Here is a 23,118-nt window from a genome sequence, read left to right as displayed (position 1 = left end):
AAACAGATATTTATCTTTCACCAACACAGCCGCCCACGCCGGATAGAGGTGGTAATAATGATGTCCATGGAACGCCGCTCGATCCTGCATGGCAGGTGTCGCCACCAGCTAGCAGCAAGCGTGGGTTCAAAGAGGGGCACTCCATACACGACACAGCCAGCTGAGAAGGTTAGCCTGTGCAGTTCGAGCGATTCCTCGATAGTGCCAGCAGCCCAGAACATGCAGGATGGAGTTCACATTCCTCAGTTCCGATAGGGGAGAGGGGACGTTTGATAATAATATCCTTGCACAAATGCCCAGTGGAGGATTAAACATTTCATTTGGGACAAGCAGAGCTAACCGATCTGAAAACTCATCTAGCAGAGGCCAATGGAGGGTCTCGATCTCGATCACGTTCTGCCCCCTCCCTCGCTAGGATCTAGGGACCAGCCCGTAGACAGTTGATGGCTCTGCATGCTTTCACGAGCAGCGGTTTTGAGGTCTCCCACCGAATAGTTCAGGTCAGGCTTGCGATTCGGCGCAAGAGTTCGAAGTTTTTTTTCAGTTTAACTAGTTAATGCTCAGCGCATTTTTTACTTAAGCTTGGCAGGGAAGCAGATGTGTGGTGGCGAGATGCATTACGTTGCCGAAGACAGCAACTTAGAAGCGTAGCTTGACAAAGCACGCAAGGTGGTGGAGTTTGATATCAATAATGCTGGTTCGAGAGTCCCACTGGCGGTCGTCGACTCGCCGGCCAGTGAAGTTGAGGATGCAGTTGTTGGTGTGGCTGTGCGACTGCCACTAGCCTCAGTGACATCGTTAAGCAGCCCCACGGATTAATCACCATGTGCTAACTATCTGGAAAATTTGGGAGATTGGACTGAAGATGACCTGAGGGCGAGGATAGCTCAAGAAGGTCGGCGTTGTTTTGGAACATAACATAACAGTGGTTGCTTGGCTCACCAAAGAACCGGTGAATTTCTCTATCCTACCTGGCAAATTGGTGTGCTCTGCGCTGTCTTTCTCGGGATGCTGCTACACCTACACTCTTTGAAATTAACCCTGAAACAATTGCCGGGGGGTAATTGAAGTTCCTCCAGATCGATGACGCTGTCAATCAAGCGCGGAAAGGATATGGATGACGGATATTCTGTTGCCGTGTCCGCACGGGCAGAAGAGACCCACAGTTCGCTTGGCTTTGAAAAGCACAAAGTCATGATCTTTCTTGGTCGTTCCTCCGCCGCTGTGGCAAATAATAAACGGATGTGATTTATGTATTTCTTATAGCGGGGATCGCCTGAGTGAATAGGGAATTGGGCCTATCCAACAAGGGCCAGGGGAAAGCGACAGAAGGAAAATTTGTTAATCAAAAGAGCATCTCAAATGCCACGCTTCGCCGACCCCCGCAAATCCTCTGAATGTGTTTGATTTCTATTCTCTTGAGAAGCCGGTCTATTTGCAAAGAGAACTGGAAGAAATAGAGGCCCGAGATGTTCGAAGCAATTTGATTGGAAAGTTGGTTCAGATGGTGGTGGTGGAATTCGTAACAGCATTCCGCTGCTCTATGCATGGCGACTCCATTTCATGTCTTGATTACAGAACCGCGACTCGAGGATTGGCCTTTAGCATTACGGAACTGTCAAGTGCCTGGAAGTGTATGTCCATCGTCGATACCAAGGGCTCAATATCAGATCATCCTCGAACATAGGAGCCAGTTTCTTCTGGGATTAGAGCTCTCGTTTGTGGTCCGCAAGACTAGTTTCTAACAGAAAACAAAGTCCGAGATATGGTGTTGATTCTCCTCCAGGATCTCTCCTCGTTCAAGTGTTCGACGATACATTGACGCTCAGCCGAGGTTAATGGCACAGTCAGTAAATTTAGCTATTTGGGCCTCCAGCGTCTTAGATCGTGTTTCACTGGTAAAAATTCTATTCAATCAGCATTCATAGAAAAAGAGGGTCTTTCGGTCGTCTCACTTTCACAATATCAGCAAAATTGGATGGGATAAAAATGTTTTTTTTGTATGGAGGTTGGAAGGTTTGGTGCAGAGTTTAAATTCCCCGCTAGAAATCTGCGCATGAACATTTGCTGATTTCTGTTCGCATTGCTGGTCAGTTCCCGGCTGATTGTTAAATACCAGAATATCGAGGATGGAACTTTGCAAAATGGGAAATGAAATTACATAGACAAATAAATATTTTGGCTTATATTTAGTTACCAAAGTCGAGAAATCGTTCATCATTAGGCGTGCGTTTGTATATATAGTATGTACGGTACATTTCTCCTTTGTCCCCCCCACACCAACATTGGAGATCCTAACAAGATGAGAAAAGAGTTCCGAAAAAAAAAAAAAAAAAAAAACTCCATAGACTTAGTTACATACATCAGCGGTTTTTTCAAAGTTTGATTCCTCATCGGAAATGCGAACACAGACAGAAGGAGTTAGACGCGGCCATTTCTTTCTTCGGAGAAAGTTTCTTTTGACGGTGAACTAACTCACATTCAGCGAAACAAAGAGGAAAAGAAAAGTAAACAAGTATTTGAAAACCACGGTCGGATAGAAAAGGGAAATCGTTCGACATGGGAGCTGAGATCTAGCGAAAATAGATCAAAATGTGAATGGGAACACCGCCTGCAGTCAGCCACTGGTTCGTAACCAGTTGTAAAGCATTTGGAGACAAGCAAAAGGAATGCAGAGACAGAAACACAAAAAAAAGGCGGCCATCATTGCGAAATATACACATATGGGTAATAGGGTATTACGCTTTAACAGAACAATCATGACAAGAGGAAATACCATACACACAAATAATCAACTTAAGTATATAATTACCTAGAACGCTCGTCGGTTTGGCAGAATTGGGTGCGTGAGCAATCTGCCTGTATAAAAGGGGTATACAACGTACCTGATAAATCCAAACACGCTGCACCCCTAGTTGATCAGAAGTGCTCTTTCCAAAACCTGAACCTGACTTCATTGGTGGTACAGTCTTTGGCGGCCTTTTTGATCAACTTAGCTGCCGGATTGGGCCCACAAAAGTAGACACCGACATCCGTCCGCAATGAAGCGTCTAATCCGGCCATATAAGTTTGATCAATCAGGCCATTCCTCAGAGCCGAAAAGAACCGCTGAAAGTCCGGTCGGCCGAATTTGGTCCCTGTCCGTAACTCCGTGAGAGGGTCAACTTCCTGACCAACAGAGTTGAGATATATATTGGCAGCAGTGTCCTGATCGAAACGCTGTGTGAGATAGGTGTGGATGCGTAAGAACTCTTGCCCGGCACCGGCATTTTGTGCTGACTGGGACTCTAATGATGACAGAAGGGCATGGAACCATTCAAACGAGCTAGTGTCCTTGCAGACCCAGATAAATTCGACACGGCGCAGACGTGGTGGTGGATTTGGTGATGCTCGTAGATGCCAAATGTTTTTGAGAATAGAAGCCCATGGGGTGACGCCAATACCTGTTCCAATTAGGATGGCGATTTCATTGTCAAACACGTCTTCAGCGGGAGCTCCGTAAGGTCCATCGATTCGAATGCTCGGCATTGTTTGTCCGTTCTGCATTGCGATTTCGTACATCCCCAGTGGGTCAAGACCATCTATATCTTTTGCTTGCTGCGGTCCGCAACCTAGACGGTTACCCAACTGTTTTGTCCAATCTCCAACTTGCCTTATGTGAAGGCTAACATAAGGATCAAATGGGCATGAAGTGATTGTGAAAGGATGCCATTGTGCTCTTGAGACGTCCGGAACATTGATGAAGAGCCATTGTCCTGCCTTGTAACGGAAACTGGGCTTGTAAAACTGGATTTCCATGGCATCTGTGTTACAGAAAAATCGGTTATTATGCCAGCTGGGTAGAGCGTTTAGAGAGTGATACATACCATATGGATGTCTGACGACTTTTGTGATTTCCGAAGGTTTCGCAGCCCGTATTTCCCGATAGAGCCTTTCGAATAGGTAAATTCCTCCTCCCCAGAGCTCCCATCTCCAGCCTTCGTAACCGATGCAATGGGTCCAAAAGTCCTTTCCCGCAAACGGCGAAAATGGGTTGACAGTATCTCGGACGAAGCAACCTGTGGCATGCGTGTAAAGCCCCAGCATAAATGGAATGAAAAGATGGTGCGTGTACCAAAAAGTTTCGAAAGCCTGCTGCCGAATGCGATGATGCGCAGTGGTGTACATCAGTAGCATGCAGAGAAGCATTACATGACCTGTCACTCCGCCAGCTTGGGTGTAGTGAATCTGAACAGCAGTCTCTTTTCGGACTTGACTTTTCTCAACATTGAAAAAGCTGTAAGAATCTGTTAGTCATCCCTTGACCTCCACACGTTTAAAGATCCAGAGAGTAAACATACTTCACATAATGAGCGGTAGTATGGACAATGGAGAAGAAAAGCAAGGAATATGCCACCTGCCGATGGAACCACTGGGATTCATCCAAAGGAAGCCAACGAAATTTCGGTCGAACCATTCTCACGAGAGTCCTACACATAGGTAAGAGAATAAGTGCCCCATCAATTGAGAGCACCAAGCCAGCTCCACGAGAAATCCACACTGAGAATCCCAACGTATTCAGGGGGGCCAAACGAGCATCACTGATTTGCTTCCACCTGTTCAGTCTGTCAGCGCATACAAACATGCCTATCGTAGGAAGAAGATCAGTTTTCCTTACCATCCAAAGATAAACATGCCGATATGCATTCCATGGAACAGGACGTAGAAGAGGATCTTGGATGCACTGAAATTTGATTTCCACCACACACGATCCATGGTTGCGAAAAAAGTCAAAAGGTTTCGTTAAAAGAGCAACAAATGGAACAAACTATGCGAAATGGAGTATAAGAAATATATTATAGAGGCAAAAAGGAAGGAATGACGACCAGCGATCCCTGAGAAAAGAACGAGCCCGGATACGAAAGGCGATGCCTTGTGGGGAGAGCAGCCAGTACACTGACACCAAAAAGGTAACGGAAGATAAACCAAAAGGGCTCGGAAGAAAGAGAAAGGAAAGAGATTGAGAGGTAGCTGAGGTAGTACTTTAGTCTTAATGGCTGCTCTCCGGCGCGGGTCCCGCCTTGAGTGTGATAATAGACCGAAATATTAAACTGTAATATCACAGACCATAATCTCACTTTCGAGGGCCACCCCCCTCTCCTGGATCCGCTTCGAACGCCCTCAGTACCAACGCCGCTTGCTCTTCTGTTTCTCCAGGACCAATTGGTTCTGAAAGTTGTTCAATCCGCACTGTAGCACTATCCATGTATCCACAATAGCCCGTACGCTTGATACACGAAGGGTATCTCCAAGAACCGAATTCCTCCTTAGTTCCCCCGGACACCTCCCCGCTATGCCCTTTGTGGTAATCAAATGATGGTAGAGATATCGATGGGGAAGAAGCTTGCAGTGAACAGAGTCTGTTTCCCCCCGCGCTGATGAAGCTGTAACTGTGTTGTGGCGTATGCGGGAGAAATGATGGACGGGAAGGGTCGCTCGTTTGGGACAGGAATGCAAAACCGAGGAGTACCGGATCAGGAACAAATGCAACGGTGGCGCAGTTTGAGAACTGTTGGAGAAGCTGGACGATGTATGATTGTCGCAGAATGGACTTGCATCTTATGCCTGTTCTATAGGGATTTGGGATTCACCCCCGTTTCTGAAGCACTGATGAGACACCCCTAAGCGCGTCTAGGAATCAGCTGGATTTTCGAGCTGGCTTCGCCGCAGGTTTATTCCGTTGGCAATCAGCACCCTAGAGAAATCGCTTCTTATTGGAGTTTCTATTCACTTGGTATTATTATTATTGTTATATCTTCCTTGATGAGTTTGGCTTGTGGTTATTGTTGTCGCCGTTCGTAGTGGTGATGGTGTAGCAAGAGTGTTTGTGGTTGTAGTTACCTACGCCTCTTCGGAGTGGGATGGGGTTGATGAAGCTCTCGTTGCGGCGCTGGTAGCCAACGGCTGGACCAACTCGTCTTCTCAATCCCAGTCCAGCCTTGGAATACAGCAAAAGTCCACAAGATTCTACAACTGTGTCTTGCAAAAGATTGGCTCCGGTCTCGGGTGTGTATTTCGGCAGTCTTGATGCAGAAGTTCTGTGCAGATAGGAACCGCGCCGTGCCCAGCTGCTGGGTTAGTTACCTGGTTGAACAAACAGGATAGTAATCGGATCTTCAGGAGGCCGTTTTACCAGAACAGAAAAAGATCGGGAAACATCAGAAATGGATGTGATAGATCTAGGTACGCTAATTGTTGGGGGGAAGGGCTTTGAAATGTAAATGCGGGCAGTTAATCTTTCTCTATAGACACTCTCTTCTAAGCGAAATGGATGAGGCCCCAAGGCGGACAAATTCTCTCCCTTAGCGTCAACCCCAAGGGTGGCAGCAGTGCCCGCTCATAAGTGGTCTTATATTGAAGACAAGTCTCATTCTCCCATCCAATGACCTTCTATGGAGCTTCTAAGAGCGAACCCGCCATGATTGAATTGATTGTTCTTGGCCTTGGCGAGTGATTCCACTCTCTGTCCCCAAAGTCGAAGTGAAAATAAGTACTCTGTAGTTAACTTGCTAAAATCACCCAGCGTGTTCAATTCAGAGAAACTGGCAATTCGGTCCCCAAGTTCCTCGAGTGCAAAGGGTCCATCTATGCGGCTTCGCGGATGTGCCAACAAAACCAGGGGATCCATTGGAATAAAGAAAATGCGAGGCCATGCTCTCCCCCTTCCTGTTGGAATTTCAGTTGTCCAAGCAGACGTCGAGCTTTCTCCAACCACCCAAAAGAATTGGAGAGGGGTAACCGACTGAGGCCTGGGTGATTTGTCGCAGTTTGAAAGGAAGACTAAAAATGCTAGTCGCCGAGAGAGTCTGTGTCAAACCAGCGGTTCTGAGAGATGCCAAGATGGTTGCTTTGTGACATTCATGCTGGCCATTGCTTGGGCGTCCCGGCCGATCCATCGAAAAAGGTCTGAACCGGCCAATGAAGTGCATTCTGCAAGCGCTCAATCACCCTCGGCGCGCTGCTTGGCAGCCGATTGTATCTTTTTCTATTTTTGTCAAAACCCAGCCAACTCCTCTCGAGATGAGACCAACACGAGGAAGTCTTCAGACACATGTCGCTCCGGTGCCAGTGGTGGATATCAGATGAAAACCCTTCCAACTCAAGATAACTAAAATACCGGTCAGGGGGGGAAATACTGCTAAGAAACATGTAAAAATCTTACCGCATACATTTGTCTCGTTTCGTCTGAGCGGAAAGGATAGTACCACTAACCCATGGACACCAGCCATTCTCAATAACACAACTGATCTTGGGTGGTAGTACTATACTACCATGTCCTAAAAGATGACCTGAATACCCCAAAGAACGGAACGGTGGTACAGTGACTACGGGATGGAATGAACATTCGAGGACCGCCGAAAGCTCCATCCTCTCCATTTTAGAGGAAATTCCGACCTCGGAAACTCACTTGCTGTCTCTCACCCATCAATAATAGATGGAATGGGAATTCTCGAGGGTATGTTGGAGGACGGACTTCCACAATGCTATGCTATCTGTTTGATCATGTGTGTTGTGGCAATGGGCCTGCCATTGCAGCGCTTGGCTATTATGTGGAGAATGGGCCGTTGTGGATTTGAGTACCACCTTTTGAAGCCTGTTGGGAAAAATTGGAGCTCCTGCGGCAAACCGCGCAGGAGTTTAGTTGAGTTCAGTAGCGCGATGAAGCCAGAGAAGCCAGCTGGGTTGAGACAGAAATGGTTTATTTAATCAGGGGATTCTCTGGGTTGTTCATGATGTCATTGCTTGCAAGAGAGTCGCGGAATCCACTAAGTTAACTATTAGGTACTGGGTGATAGATGGTGATAGCGCCCAGTCACTTGAGATCACATTAGTTATATCTAGCTTTGGAGGATGCAACACGTAAAATGGATTGATTGGTGGTAAACCTGTGGTTAGAGTTGCTGAGCGTTCCTGGGCAAGTTCAGTAACTATAATTTCGTATCGAGATTGAAGATAACCATATTGCAGCAGCTTCTATCCTGTCGACTCTACACCCAACTTTCTCCACTGTGAGCAGAGCATTTGTTGCGCTACGCTATATGTGATATTACCCGTTGTTCAATATGATAACTAACATTCCCTTTTCAGCGCGAGGTTGGGTTGGTTAAGTATGCAATAATAAACTGCAGCTGGTATCAGATACGTGCTGGGAGGTTCCATACTTCCAGGAGTGATTGGTTACCAAGTCCACGAGTTTCTCCAGGTTGATTTGCGACAGCGAACTAACCTTCACCTAGGTGAAGGGCAAAAAGGCCAAGGGGCCATGCATGATGATCATGTATCCTCGGTCACATCTGCACAGACGGCAATTTTCCCAGGAAAGACGGTTGAATCTTCATCCCAGAGGCTGGGAGTCTAGGACAAGAAGACTGACAGAGAAGACTGGCCCGTCTCCAGGAGTCCCAGCGAGCCCCAATTTTATTAATAGCACAACTAAAGGTTGAAATCAATGCGCTTGGCCTGGGGCCAAATCGACCACCAGCCCATCTCGGGCCTTTTGGTCGTCTTGGATCTCGTCAACTAACTAGTTAACTACTTTCGACACTGCAGTGAACTTCGGCCCCTCCATTGGCTGCAAGCCTGCAAGCTTGTTGTCGTGTCTCGTCTTGGTAGTTAGCAACCCCCAGCATCACACTCCCCGCTCTGCTGCATCATTCGTTCCACCATCCCCTCTCCCAATGGGCTGCCGACAATGCCGCCCCGTAGGCCCTGCTTGGGAGACCATGAGGAGAGGACAAGAAGCTGGAAATGAACAATCCATATTGGTGCCGTTCAGAAAAAAACAAAATAGTCTCAGAGATGTCGGTCTGTGACATGTTCAAGGGCCTAATAATCACTCCTCTGATCTCTATGTTTTCTCCCGTCCTTCTCTCTGCCACGACTGTAATTCAGTCAGTTCCTCACATTAGCGCCACAAAGTGCTGTGATAGCGAATTGCATCCCTGGGATTTTTTCAGAGAGAGGGGTTTGGTTAGCCGCGCCCATGAACGAGGCGCATACCCTCTTATACAGCATCCATTCCCGCATCCTGCGATCGCTGGTCACTAATCCTCATACACTACATTGTAGCATAATAATAATAATCATCATCATCATCGTCGTCGTCGTCGTCATTATCTACACAAGCGATCGTTATTCCGATCTATCATCGGGATAAGAGCGCAATCTAATGTATAGTTTCCCCCCTACCCTCAGACCCCCTTCTTCCGCCAAAGATCGATACTAATTTTCGCATCTCCAGCATCTTGTAACGCATCCTAAACGTCCTCTGCCGGAAGCTCACACGGATATTTCATGCGTTTTCGCACCGTCCCAGTATCGCATACCTGTTGAGCATTCAGAAGCCACTGTCACGGACAAAAACGAGCAGATCATTGAGTGGGGGATATTGCCCGCTTGAAATTACTATTGCTCCCGTAACCCTAATCAACCCCCACTTCCCCGGAGCAGGCCTGGCTGCAAAAGTGCAAAGTACAAAGTTCAAGCTTGGTATCATTATTATTACTACATTACCTGCCAAAGCGCCCAACTCTCTCTCCTCCATGTTCCCTTCATAGTCGTGAGGGAAACAGCATCGCTGAGCGACAGCTTTTTTTAACCTCGACGAAGTTCCACCAGTTGCGAACGCCGAGTCTCAAGTGTAATATATTATCATCTATCTTTCGCTGGTCGGAAATTGTCCTGTGTGATATCTGAGAGATTAATTTTCCAGATTTGAAAGCGCTTCAGGCAAGCAAAGGGACTCTGCTTCGTTTCTTAGGGAGTTTTGAGAAAAATAGCGTATAGCTCAAGAAAAAGAAATAGGATATATCAAGGATGGGAAAGTTAATAAAGAACCACTGGGCTCGACTGATCGTCCTAACGGCAGCAACATGTACGTTTTCTTTCGGTTCAATTCCAAGAAATCGCTTTTCTTCACTTTCTACCCGCTAACATGTTACGTTCTTCTCCCAGACCAGTTCGCCGCCGGAGTGCACGGCTTCTTCTGGCCCAAGGTCTTCTGGGACTTCCTCACAAAGAACCTCGATGGCTCCGTAAAACCAGTTCCCGTGCTGCAGATTCTCAACGTATTATTTGGACTGCTCTGTCTGGCTTGGGAATGGCCACTGAAACCCCTCGCCGGCACTGCGATGCATCGCAGCATTGAGATGCGACTGCTGGTGCTCCCCATCAGCACCTTATGCGCGGTATTGCTCTATCAGGGCACCAACTCGGCGATATATTACCTGATCGGAATGATTGTGTATTTCTGGGCGTATAGTGAAGGAGAGGTGAGTAGTCTTACACCCGATTCCGATGCACAAACTTCTTTCGTTCTAGGTCGATGCACCCCGATCTAACTGGAATTTTTCATTAGATCGTTTGCCCCGAGCCTTGGACGCTGCCCAGGAAACCAAGGCCTGTCTCATCGAAAGTCTAATGGCAAAGGAGCGAGTCCGTCCTTGATAGAAGGAGACTTTTCTGTATCTCTTTGACTTGGCTGTGAATGCGTCTGAGCCATTAAGTGAACAGAAATGCACAGATTACGCTCATCAAAAGGCATTTTTCTGCTCGCATGACCAACCCTTCTTCACCTGCTTAGATCCATACCATATTTTCACATTCATATGCATCCCTCATTTTGTTCCTGACAGAAGGTATATGGGTCTCTCCGACTTCATGTGGTTATATTCGAGCGTTCATATAGATGGCATTGCTTGTTCTGGTGTTCATTTTTGGTTCACACTATTTATTTCCCTTCAACCTTCTGCCTTGTTTGTCATTCAGTCGCCCTGTGGGGTTTATGGTGGGACCCATTATCTTATGGAAGCAAGGAGATTCTCTCATCTCCTTTTCGTGGCAGTGTTTTGGGTTTGAGTGTATCTATCAGCAAAGCAGTAAACTGCAACTGTTGTAGGGATATCTGACGGGAAAGCTTACCGTTACCACCCACTGTCTAAACGTATAAATAAGATAGAGATCATGTATATAGCTTCTCTCGTACGAATGAACGCATAGTTAAGGAGGACAATCATAGTTGATATAATTCTCCGTTCCATGTATTTGTCAAAGAATTGCTTCAAACTAGCGATGCAGCTTTTCAGCATTTCGCGAAGCCTGCTGCTCAATTTTCAACAGGGTCAATAGTTGACTTATCTTAAACCCAGACATCACATTAAAGCCTTTTCGTAACCCGTCCCAATAATTTTTTCCATTGGATCTGTCACAATTGAGGAGGTCTTGCACAGTAACTACATGGCAGCTGGATGTATCATTTGCAGAGAGTAAGAAAACAAGATCTACTGTTCTGTTCTGCCCCTCCGATAGTTAATTGATGCCCTTATCCCGGCTAACTAGACCTTATTGGGAGCGGCCCGTAGGTTCCAAGGCTATAGCTATAGCGCAGCCATCCAAAGGATCCCTATCTTTGGCCTCTTTAATTGGAGCTAACAACCACAGCGCAAAGTTCAACTATAACCTTGGAGGCATTGTTGCAGCCTGGGGCTGGGGATACGAGGCAAAACGCATCCTCTGTGTGGTCTGCCACAAAAACCCCTTTTCTCGTCTGACAAAGATCCAGCCTGTGATTTCGCAATAACTATAGTACTCTTTGAACTACGCAGCTTTGGTGTTTTGACAGACGCCTTTGTGAACTAACTAACTTCATCCATTGGGCATTAAACGGAATCACTATTGCAGCGGCGATGCCCTCCGTGGAAGGGGAAGGGGAATCCGATGCGGATGACTTCGTCGCCTCTCCCTCTTTCAAGGGCATTCTCAACCGTTTCATCTATGACTCTCCACCTAAGAAGCCCCTAGAGGCCCTGGGGTCTCTCAAGCGAAAGCTCTCCAATGACGATGACGAGTGTATAACTGCAGTCCAGGAAATAAGACGCATCACCCGCTCCGTCTCCCGCGCCTCCTCCACGAGGCCTCCTCCGTCCCCTTCCCCGCAGCGGCAGAAGACCCAATCTCAACCCGCCCTCCCATCCCGCAGAATCACCCCAAAGTCCAACCGTGCCACATCCCCTGTATGCAACCTCCGCGACACGATCCCCGAAAACCTCATTCTCCTCTTCATAGGTGTGAACCCGGGTATCATGACCGGGCAAACGGGCCACGTCTACGCACACCCTTCCAACCTATACTGGAAGCTCTTACATTCCTCCGGCATAACGACGCGTCGTCACCCCCCCTCAGACACCTACCGTCTACCTGAATTATACAGCGTCGGGAACACGAATATCGTCGCGAGACCGACGCGGGATGCAAGCCAATTATCGAAGAAAGAGATGGACGAGGGTGTTCCCGTGCTAGAACGGAAGATTCGAGAGAAGAGGCCTGAGGCTGTATGTCTCGTCGGCAAGGGGATTTGGGAGGCGGTGTGGAGGGTGAAAAGGGGAAGGGCGATTAGGAAGGAGGAATTTAAGTATGGGTGGCAGGACGAGGGGGAGAGGATGGGAAGGTCGCCGGGTTGGAAGGGGGCTAGGGTGTTTGTGGCGACTTCGACTAGTGGGTTGGCCGCTGGGATGAGTATGGCGGAGAAAGAGGCTGTTTGGAATCAATTGGGGGATTGGGTTAAGAAGAGGAGGGAGGAAAGGGAAAAGGAGGGAGTGGCCAAGGTTGCGGTTCCTGCGGCTGCGGCTGCGGGTGAAAATGGGGATGGGGATGGCAGTGTGGATGGGTGAGTGGGAAGGAGATTTAATGCTGTACTTTTTAGAAAGGTGTGTTTTGGTCTACTTATATCCATATACCTGGCGTATCATTTGCGGGCCATTTGGTAACTATATAAACGGCGTTGTAGATGTGCGGGTATCCTGAGCATTGGTCATTTCAGCCTGCACTGTGCACATACAGCAAGCAGATGTCCATATGTTGTGCTATTTTAGTCATATAAATACATACAGATAGAGATAGTCAATGCACAACGCATATGAATCGCAAGAATGAATTATCACTACTATCAACGATATTGCTTCTTTATTCTTTTCTTTTCAGCCATATCACCAACCGTCAACCATCTTCATCACTCACATCTTCAGGCATATCAAATGGCAGATCCCTAGCCTCACCAACCCTTGCCCCCCTTCCCCCCTTTTCACCGTTCTCTTCAAACCACTCTTCCAAATCCACATGAACCCTCAACTCCTTCTCAACAAGCACATTCCACACTTTCCTCAGCTCGTCCTGCCCCATTTTCTCCCGTAACCCTCGCTCCCGAAATGCAAGTAACACCAACTCCTTAGCCCACGGACAAGCACGTATTGCCCGGTAAAGAACCTCTCGTGCACGACCCCACTGCGACAACGCAAGTTCAAAAAGAAGGTACAGTTTCCAGGTGGAAGCACTGGATTGTCCGGGTGGCGATGTCACGGCTGATTCTAGGGCGGCACGGGCAGAATGGACGGTGGAACCGGCTGAGACGCCTCGATGGAGTTCAGCGTAAATGGAAAAGAGATGGGAGATGAGAGTCGATCGAATCGAGAAATCAGTTGTGGAGCTTTTGCTTTCGTCATGCTGTGCCATTGGGGTGATGGTGTGTTGGCGCAATATGGAGCGGACGCGATCTTCGATCCGAAACCGAGACTCGTTCCACATGAAGAGGCTGAGGAAAAGGGTGTTTTGCGGGAAGTGCGAGATGGCGTCCGTTAGTTTTGAGCGAAGGACGGAGGGTTTGAATAACCTTGTTGCCGTGGTGTGGTGATAGAGCAGTTTTACTTTCGCCTGCAGGAGAAGCTCGTTGAATATCGTATTTTCTAGCCTATGTGCGAGGAGGCGGGAATGAACTGTTTCAAAAACATTCATTGAAGCTTCGATATCAAGCTTCTCGGAGAAATAAACCAGCAAGGCATGACACTCGACAGAGTTGACGAATATGTTAGGGTTCCGAGATGTGAGCCCATACTCTTGTGTTGTCTTGAGAAACTTGTAGAGGGTCAGTAATTTCTCGAAAATATTATTAAGGCTATTCGGCACACTTACCATCTGAGTTTTCAAAAATGCTGCTGGGCTGATAACTGTGGTGGATTTCGTGACATCCGCTAAGATGTTATTAAGATCTGTGGCACCATTTGAAATCGCGAGTAATAATTGCACTGCCCTGTCGTTGTTGTGGTCTGCAAGAACTTCCCAGATCCAAGTTCGCCATAAGATTATGCTAGAGATTTTATCCTCGTCCTTGAAAGTGCTGCACATCGATAGTGCTGTGGTCCAGACATGCTCCGCTGTTGCTATCTGGCCGCTACGAAATTCAATCAGAGCATATGCATTATATAGCTTCAGATTCGATGAACGTTTCTTCAGAAGGCCTTTCGTATACTTTTTGGACTCCTTGGGATTAGAAGTGAACTCGAGCGCCACAGAATATTCTGCAAGATCGTCGTGCTGAGGCAGGCGATTAACTAGGTGTCGTAGTGTGCGCCGAACCCACTCACCATCGACAGCACTCAGATCATTCATGTACGATATTTGCCATTCTCGGAGCTCTGAAAACCAGTTTTCATTTCCAAATAATGTATCCAAATTGTTGGCAAAAGTAGGTAAAGGGAACGTGTTTGCTTTGGGCTTCACGGTCTCATCTGGGCCATGGATGATCTCCGAGAACCACTTTGATGACTGATCATCCAAATTATCCAGTAAATTATTGCGTATGAATGGATCTCTGCGCCATTGAACTAGGATATCCGCGTTTTCAGACAATGTCAAGGGTGGCAGGCCGCAGAAGATCATGAAGGCACCAATTAGCAAATCGGGCGAGTCTGATAATGGGAGAAGGAAATCATTGATATCCGAGGACAGTATCACCCGATAGGGATCGTCATCTTGGACATCATCAAGAGTACGAGCCGGGAGCCGCGAATAACGCATCTGCTGTCGTTCACTTTGTTCCCAGGATTCAAAAATAGACCTTTCATCTATTTCCCGGCTGGCGGGGTCAGACTTGGAGTCGGGCGATGGCCGTTCTCCGCTATCCCAGCCTCTAGCACCGATTTCCCCTATCCTCGGCGCCTCACTGTCCCAAAATTCACAAAAGGCGGATGTGGCTGCATTTTTGGTTATATCTAGCGATTTGGGTTGGAAGAAGTTAAACTCCAGCACTGCCTGCCAAAGCGCTACAGCGTGCTCTACAAACCCCGCCTCTCGCATAAAGCGGCTCAATCGAAGGATAAGATATATATTGATGACATTCGGCTCGGGGCTATTTTTGCGTGTTCTGTTGATCCTCAAACAATCTATGAAAATCGACCGACATTGCTCGTATGTAAAATTAACGAAACGAGTCTGCTGGGTGTCTAGGTATTTAATCCAAAGACTGATGTAGTCCGGGTTCATCTGAAGTACGTCTTTCCACTTGTTTGAGACAGTTTTGGTGTCGTAGAGTATTGACGCTTCTTCCATCATACCGAGCAGAAGACGATCCCGACGAGCTTTCAACGGCATTTTATTCAGGGCTTTCTCGTACATTGATATCTTGATATCTGCAACGCTCCTCTTCTCTGCTGTAGTGAGTATGCGCTGTCCATCACTGTTGGCAAACCCAACCAAAGAATCCTGATGGCGGATGAGCTGTAACCATCCATCAATATCATATGGGTGTTCCTCAACTTTCCTGGATAGTTCATCATTGCGCTTGAGGGCATTCTCGTCATCAGAAGCTAAATCTAACTCTGAAACGGCCTCCAAATCCTCCGGGAGCTGTTCAGAAGGGTTGAATTTCCCTTTGATTGATCTGTAGTCAACAGTAGGATCATCATTGAACTCTGATTCCGTAGAAAACATTCCACCATGAAGCCCCCTTCGCTTTCTGGATCCACCAGAATTCAGCGGCAAGAAATCTTTTTGATAGTCAATTGCAGGATTACTCTCCGGCTCAGGCCTTACACGAAGAATCTTCATTCCCCCTTTTGTCTGCCTCCGAAGGAATTCTCTATACTTCTGCTTTGAGCTGTCGTAGCCAGCCACTCTGTGCCCGATTACCACAGTATTTGCGTCCCCATCGTCGCAATCAATTCGGTGACTTGTGGGGAGTCCGAGAATCCTTCCAGAGCCAGAGCGGTAATATTCGGGAATACTGTAGTGATGCAAAGTGCCGTATGTCACATTGTAATTGTCGCCCTCTCTGTCTATGAAGAAAAATTCCTGCTCATCGCCTTCACTTGCCAACTGCTTGGCGATTTCGGGAGGTTTGGTAGCTAATGATTCTATCTCTCTCCCAATTCGAGAATGATGCTCACCATGACGATCCTGGTCGTCCTTCCGCAAACTGGAATGGCTCTTATGTCGCGAGCGCCTAGATTCATGCCTGAGCCGTTCATTCTTGCTAGAAGCTCTATGCTTTTCGTGGTAGGAACGTACTTCTGCTTTGGCGGAGGATGAAGCTGGCGGAGATGTCTTTGGCCTGAAGCTCGCGAACTTTGGGACCGGCTTCTTTTCCTGCACCGATACAAGTTAGCCTGAACAATGTCAATATATCAGTCACTATAATAATGCGTACCTTCTCGTCCCCTGACTCCATCTCCAAGCTGTCGCAAAACTACTTTCTTTTGTTTCTCGCCGCGTTGAGTTGACGTATTTAGATAAATGCCGTCGTGTAAACTTGCTGTTTTGGGTAATTAACTAAATCCAGTTTCGGGAAAAACTTCTTTTTTGGGCATATATTTTTTTTTTGACGGGAATCTCTAATTTAGTATTTGATCCCACCGCATTCGTTCTTTATGGAGAATCTTGGAATACCCACGACAGCCAGAGGAGAGGTCTCGTCTCTGAGGTAATTTCCCATTTGGCGATGCTACTGGAAACGGATCTTGTTTTTTAATCCCGAAAACCTCCCGTTTCCATCCTGTTGTCACAATGGCGTCCTCTCTCACTGCGCAGCTGTCGCAGATTGCGGCGACCTCCACACACCAGCTGGATTTGAAGGCTCAAAGAGTTGCCCACTCGAAATCTTTGATATTTGAACAAAGAGATGCCGTATCTCAGAGTTTCGATACTCTTTATCAAATATGTTATGAGGGATTTCAGGAATTATGTGCGCTGGATTCAAGATTTTCCAAATTCCGGCGGACGATCTTCAGCGAGCAAAGCAAAACAGAAGATAGGCTGGAAATGAACGCGGAACAGAACAAGGAGCTGAATACTGTGTTAGAAGAGTTTCTGGCCCTTGTTGGAAGCCGCCTTCTACTACAGCCTGCTGTCAAGGCGGTTGAGTGGCTTGTTCGCCGATTTAGGTATATGTTCGCAATTCTGAGAATATTGCTATGATTGGCTTTTAACTGACTATCGGTCCTTCAGAGTTCACGAGCACAACATCTCCTTTCTTTTACTTACATTTCTTCCATATCATACGATGGAGTTGTTCAAAGTACTTCTCTCCATCCTACCCGAGAACCTCCCGCCGACTTTCAAAATTTTGAATCCCTACAGGCGGAGTTTGACTCTACCTCCTCGACACGCAATTGTCCACAGCGCCTCAACGAATAAGTCTTTTTTGGCTGCTCTAAACCACTACGTCTTGCAGGTCAGCAAGTCTCGGGCCCATTACCAAGGCCTCCTGGCTTTTTGGGCCGGTGTCGCAACAGAAGCTGTAGCTAACATGCTCGACTATACAAGCTCGGGGAGGCGAGAGGTGGAAAGGAGGAATCGGGAGGATGTCTTGCTCCAGATTCTTCCAGTGGTGCATAGCGGATTCTGCCTGATTAACGTCCCGGAACTGGTCATCGGTTGCTATATGATCTGTATTGTGATCGCCAATAAAGCGTCACTTGAAGATAATGTTTTGGACGGACTCATGGAAGCTGTTGTTGGAACCTGGAATCAGGAGACCCGTTTAGCAGCAATGACATGTCTGTCGGTTCTGGTGCAGCACAAAAATTCTCCCGGCCTTCCCCGTAGTGTTGTCAAATCCATTACTCGTTTCGAAAATTCTCTTGACATGATTGCTGATCTCCATACGCGATATTCCATAACTGGATTGCTCCTCGGTTTGATAGACGGATGCGTCCAGGAAATTCACAACCAGAAAGATCTGTCTCCGCTGATGTTCATTGACAGTGCCATACAGCGTGACATATTGGAGTCTGAAGATTTAGCAAAAGTCATGGTCCTGATTCTTCGAGCAGCTGCCGACTTGCAAGCTTCTGGCCGTATGGCTGAAGAAAGCCGAACAATTCTCTCCAGGATGATTCAACATTTTACCGAATCAGAGTCATTGGCACCTATACTTCAAAATGCCATTGGGGAATCTAATATTGATATTAATGCACTGGAGATGGCCCTTGAGACAGCCCTGGGAAGTATCGCAGCCCCAATGGCCATAGAAGATGTCGAGATGGAAGACGTTGCCGATGCCGTTGAAAAGGAGGATGCATTTGCTAAAGCGCTTGAGGATATCTCACAATCCACTAATGAGGTTTCCTTTCTAGCGGGAGTGAGTTCATCTACATACGATCAATTGGCATATGCTTTTATACTTGCCGCTGGAAGCAAGGAAAAGGTGCTTAAATTTACTGATTTACCTATACTGAGACGGGATGCGTCTTTACAAAGTCCCCTTTACCTTTCTTTCTTCATTCGGTTTTTCTCAGGTCCATACCCTCCGGTTAGCAGAACAGCAGCTATTGAAATAGTAGCAGCATATCTTTCCGAAAATGTTTCCAAGTCCTTCAACATGCAAGCAATTCTCCCTTATATCGTTTCTTCACTCTGCGACCCATCAGAGCGAGTCCGGAGAGGAGCAGCCAGTCTACTCGCCTCCTTTGAGCGGACATGTGCGAAGGTCAAGAATGAGGATGAGAGCAACCCCCAGAGTTCATGGGGCTTTGGGGATATCTACGGGAAGACGGAGCAATCTAAATCTCTTCAGTGGATATCTCCACGGAGTGTATACAAGGCCACCCATCGGGCTTTATTACCTGCTTTGGAGGAATACGTCCTGGATCCGACTCAAATAGGAAGCGTGTTAAAAAGCGCAATTCGTAGGACATCTTCTACTACAGATACTTCTGATTCCGAACTAAAAAAGTCGGTTCGACAGGAGCTTTTTACTTTCCTTTGTTCCCACGCTATTTTAACCCCCCTATATGCGGTAAAGATCCGCCTTCTGAAAATCCTTAACCACATTGGCAAAATTGGTTCTACAACCAGAACTGAGGAGCTTTCTCCCATTCTTGACCAATGGAGACTCTTGGATGATGATAGCGTTGCTAATATCTCCAAAATCGAACAAGTAAATATTCCCGAGTTGGAAGGGCAAATACTTGAAATAGTATCCGCAAAACACAAAAACTCCGTTAATATTCTCGTCTCATCCGTCACCTCTCAACAATGTGCTCCAAGGACCGATTTCGTGAAAGCCGTTTTCACGCGCCTCAGCCAGATCTGGCCGTCGCTTAAAGAAGACAGTAGGATAGATGCGGCAGATACATTGCTCGAGATGGCTTTAGGTCCATCTACTGTGGATGGAGAACTGCCGAATGCATGCAGGGATCTTCTCCTCACCGTTAATCTCTCTGGACATATCCTCTCCCGCTTTCTTAACAAGATATCTGCGTACATTGTTGACACTGAGCCTCAAGGTTCCGTTGCAAAAAGACGGCGAACCAGCCAGAACAATATGGTCGCAATGAACACGAGGGACCCCAAGGAGTTGAGTCAGATGATTGGACAAGTTACATTCATCCTTGAACTTATTGATGGATCGAGTCCAGAAAATCATCCCCAGCTCCTAGGTGGCCTTTTCCAAACCCTTGCCGCACTGCACCATTTGAAACTGAAGCTCCAGGCGGAGATGGGTTACCTTTTGAGTCTTGTTCTAGGAATCATGCTTGCTATTACCAACAAAGCGAAGTTATCGCCTAAACTCAAATTGGATACGTCAGTCATTCGTCCTGACCTGATAATTGATTGCGTTCGCACGTCGCAAAGTCCCCAAGTTCAGAATAGTGCTCTACTGTTGGTAGCAGGATTAGCGACTATTGCTCCGGAGCTCATCCTCCACAGCGTAATGCCAATATTTACGTTCATGGGATCTAATGTTTTGAAGAAAGATGACCAATATTCCGCTCTCGTAATCGATCAGGTATGTTTCTGCATCCGTGATACATTCTCATTTGATGAAAACTTCTAACACACCACTGTTAGACAATTGATCAAGTGGTCCCCCCACTTATCCAGTCACTACACAACCAAAAGAGAGACGTGGTTTCCGGGACCTCAGAGCTTCTTCTCAGCTTTACCGCTGCATTTGAACACATTCCATCACATCGTAGATTGCGACTGTTTGAAGCGCTGATTACAAAACTCGGCGCCGAAGATTTCCTTTTTGCTGTTTTCGCAATGCTTGCAAATAGATATGGTACTGATCGGGATGTTTTGGGTATGATGACCAGCCTTGTTGGCAATCTAGGAGTGGAGCGACAACTTCTCGTAAGTTCTTTCGTTGTTAAGATCGCTCTGATCCCCGTCTTTTATTCTGACCTCCGCGTTACAGTCATATACCAAGTACTTGAGTCTGGTTCAAGATGCGTTACTGCCAAAACCAAATCTCTCTCGTACTCTTCTTGGAGTTGGTGGTGAAGACGGTAAAGATCCGCCGAGGATCGCCGCCGACCTACTGCAGACATTGTCTCACCTCCTTCAAAGCGCATCCTTAAGGTCTCAAATGAACAAGGCATTCGATTCTGATGATGCTGCTGTTGCTCCAATCCACAACCTATTCTCTCGCATATTAGAGCAGTTATTGGCCTTGGCAGATACTGTTCGAGGGAATAAACCAGTTAGCAAAGCCTGTGGTGATGCCCTGGGATCGCTCCTGGGAGCCCTGTCATTGGTTGACTTCCTCGACACCATTGAAGTTCTCCTTCGACGACCCAATGATGATATACGCAGAAGAGTACTAAGATTATTGGAAAATAGACTGGAACAAAGCTACGACAGGGACTCTGCTTCCCAGTCAAGAGTTTTGGCCTTTTTGTCAACCTTGGTTGGAATACTTGAGGAATCTCCTGATGTGCTCCTGAAGCACGCGGCTGTGGCTTGCATAGACAGGGTTGCAGAGAAGTATGGAAAGAAAGATCCAGATTCTGTGGTAGGAGCAGCTAGAGTCGTTGCTGGGGAGAGTTGCATTGGCCAGGCTGATGACCGCATTCGCGTAATTGGGATGTTATGTCTTGCTTCCATCACTGAAGTCCTTGGTGAAGCCATAATCCCCGTCCTACCGGAGATCTTTTCACGTTCCTTTGGTCTTCTAAAAGCGACCTTGGGGTCTAGCAGGAAACATCTTCAACTGCACGATGCGATCTATTCGCTCATATCTTCCCTTCTTTTCCATGTTCCGTGGATGATATCAGATGATCACCTAAATAGCATTCTTCAACTATCCTTCATGTCGGCGGCTGCAGACCTTCCCGAAGAATGCAACGACAACCGTCGTGAGGCATTGAGACTTCTTGCAAGGCATGTGGATGTCAACGAAACCTTCAAAGCTGTCGAGTTTAATTGGTCGTTTGCACTCTCTGAAGGTCCCAAGGTAAGTTATCTCACTCTTTCCCCTCACTCCTTATTGAAACTATTGTGCTTATAATTTAACAGGCCGTGGGTGAGTTGCTGGAGGTTACAAACCTTTGTATCGAAAAGCATCCAAAATCTTCAACCATCAAAAATGTTCCTGTTTTAGCCAAACTATTAGAGAAAGCATTTGACATTCGTCGCACACAATTCTCTCTGCCAGATACGAGCAGATACGGGGCAGATGACATTAATGATATTGAAAGCCAAGTGAATGATATGGCGATAAAAATGATCTACAAGCTGAACGACACTGTTTTCCGCCCCCTATTTGTCCAATTAACGGAATGGGCTACAAAAGGCATCCGGGAATCAGACAGCACAGGACGGCTTTTGAGGCTTACGACGTTCTACAAGTTCCTCGGGTCATTCTTTGGTACTCTCAAGGTGAGTCGAACCGCGATTTATAATTCATTCGTTAAGGGTTTGGGGTTGAAACTAAACCTTACTTTCGTTTAGTCCATCGTCACAAGCTATTCAAGCTATATCATTGAAAGCACAATTGAAATCCTAAATACTGCTCGATGCAACGACAAAGAGTCTAAGGGTCTATGGTTAGCAACGATGCAGATGCTTCGCAGCTCCTTTGAGCATGATCAAGATGGTATGTAGACTGCAAAGACAAATTAAGCTTTACTGTTGTCCATTATATATATATCTCTGCTTCCATAAAAGTTCAAAGCACCTCCCTAACAAACTGTCCCAGAATTTTGGCAATCCCCTACCCATCTGGCAGCAATATCCACACCCCTAGTCACCCAACTCTCCCACTCCACCAACTCGCCAACCCTCAAGCTCATCACCGCCGAGGCCATCCCAACCATAGTGGAGCTCGCTTCCGCCGCTGATTCGCCGGAAAACCACAAGGACCTTAACACTGCCATCATGAAATTCATGCGTCCCGGAATGAGCAGTGATGGTAGGAACGGCGGCGATAATCCGTACACTCGTCTCGCGGCAGTTAGGTGCGAATTTAGCCTAACAGAGCGTCTGGGCGAGGAATGGCTAGCATTGCTGCCGGAGATGCTTCCATATATCAGTGAATTGATGGAAGATGATGACGAGAATGTTGAGAAGGAGGTGAGGAGGTGGGTTTTGGCTATCGAGGATGTTTTAGGGGAGAAGTTGGATGATATGTTGGTTTAAGAATTGGATCATGGGGGAAAAAAGGACATCTTACGGGCTATGAGTATATGCTTTTCCCAGTGTCTCCTATAGTTCGGCAAAGTTGCAACAAGTCGTTGGCTATATACCAATATTTAGGTTAAATACACATGATGTTGTTTCATAAGTTCAAGCAATTTGACTATCGTTATCTTCATTATGTCATTTCTCGATGATCAACGTATTAAAACAGAAAGGCTTCAAGAAAAAGAAAACAATAAGTAAACAATCGCAAGCCTCTCCTTAAGCTTTGAAAATGGTGCGTCTGACAAATTAGAGGAGCGCATCGATTCGGCGGATAAGTAATAAAAACCCGCATATATCATGGGTATGCAGTTGCATTCTTTGTATGGCAATGAAGACAGGTTACGG

General features: G+C 46.8%; 7 protein-coding genes across 7 annotated transcripts; 4 read left to right on the top strand and 3 right to left on the bottom strand.

The window, feature by feature from the left end:
• Nucleotides 1-60: 60 nt before the first annotated feature.
• On the top strand, nucleotides 61-819 carry PADG_04804 (uncharacterized protein; the record flags this gene model as incomplete). The annotated part of the gene is made up of 2 exons (XM_010761845.1): nucleotides 61-231; nucleotides 652-819. 2 exons carry the CDS (start codon nucleotides 61-63, stop codon nucleotides 817-819), a joined length of 339 nt encoding a protein of 112 aa, XP_010760147.1.
• A 2,100-nt stretch (nucleotides 820-2,919) lies between these two features.
• Nucleotides 2,920-4,755, bottom strand: PADG_04803 (uncharacterized protein; the record flags this gene model as incomplete). The annotated part of the gene is made up of 4 exons (XM_010762084.1): nucleotides 2,920-3,803; nucleotides 3,867-4,276; nucleotides 4,341-4,595; nucleotides 4,658-4,755. The coding sequence occupies 4 exons, from the start codon at nucleotides 4,753-4,755 to the stop codon at nucleotides 2,920-2,922; spliced, it is 1,647 nt and encodes a 548-aa protein (XP_010760386.1).
• A 1,651-nt stretch (nucleotides 4,756-6,406) lies between these two features.
• PADG_11826 (uncharacterized protein) lies at nucleotides 6,407-7,416 on the bottom strand (the record flags this gene model as incomplete). Its single annotated transcript, XM_010762243.1, has 2 exons — nucleotides 6,407-6,788; nucleotides 7,202-7,416. The coding sequence occupies 2 exons, from the start codon at nucleotides 7,414-7,416 to the stop codon at nucleotides 6,407-6,409; spliced, it is 597 nt and encodes a 198-aa protein (XP_010760545.1).
• A 2,439-nt stretch (nucleotides 7,417-9,855) lies between these two features.
• Nucleotides 9,856-10,459, top strand: PADG_04801 (uncharacterized protein; the record flags this gene model as incomplete). Its single annotated transcript, XM_010762083.1, has 3 exons — nucleotides 9,856-9,913; nucleotides 9,994-10,310; nucleotides 10,397-10,459. The coding sequence occupies 3 exons, from the start codon at nucleotides 9,856-9,858 to the stop codon at nucleotides 10,457-10,459; spliced, it is 438 nt and encodes a 145-aa protein (XP_010760385.1).
• A 1,264-nt stretch (nucleotides 10,460-11,723) lies between these two features.
• On the top strand, nucleotides 11,724-12,707 carry PADG_04800 (uncharacterized protein; the record flags this gene model as incomplete). Its single annotated transcript, XM_010762082.1, has 1 exon — nucleotides 11,724-12,707. The coding sequence occupies one exon, from the start codon at nucleotides 11,724-11,726 to the stop codon at nucleotides 12,705-12,707; it is 984 nt and encodes a 327-aa protein (XP_010760384.1).
• Nucleotides 12,708-13,032: 325 nt separating this feature from the next.
• PADG_04799 (uncharacterized protein) lies at nucleotides 13,033-16,534 on the bottom strand (the record flags this gene model as incomplete). The annotated part of the gene is made up of 3 exons (XM_010761844.1): nucleotides 13,033-13,944; nucleotides 14,002-16,452; nucleotides 16,514-16,534. The coding sequence occupies 3 exons, from the start codon at nucleotides 16,532-16,534 to the stop codon at nucleotides 13,033-13,035; spliced, it is 3,384 nt and encodes a 1,127-aa protein (XP_010760146.1).
• Nucleotides 16,535-16,869: 335 nt separating this feature from the next.
• Nucleotides 16,870-22,728, top strand: PADG_04798 (snoRNA-binding rRNA-processing protein UTP10; the record flags this gene model as incomplete). Its single annotated transcript, XM_010762081.1, has 7 exons — nucleotides 16,870-17,246; nucleotides 17,311-20,095; nucleotides 20,158-20,442; nucleotides 20,507-21,544; nucleotides 21,607-21,969; nucleotides 22,042-22,186; nucleotides 22,289-22,728. The coding sequence occupies 7 exons, from the start codon at nucleotides 16,870-16,872 to the stop codon at nucleotides 22,726-22,728; spliced, it is 5,433 nt and encodes a 1,810-aa protein (XP_010760383.1).
• Nucleotides 22,729-23,118: the final 390 nt, after the last annotated feature.

The sequence above is a fragment of the Paracoccidioides brasiliensis genome, assembly GCF_000150735.1.
Source record: "Paracoccidioides brasiliensis Pb18 unplaced genomic scaffold supercont2.5, whole genome shotgun sequence".
Classification (NCBI taxonomy): domain Eukaryota; kingdom Fungi; phylum Ascomycota; class Eurotiomycetes; order Onygenales; family Ajellomycetaceae; genus Paracoccidioides; species Paracoccidioides brasiliensis.
Note: the sequence above shows the minus strand (reverse complement) of the source record. Positions and strands in the feature narration are given on the sequence as shown.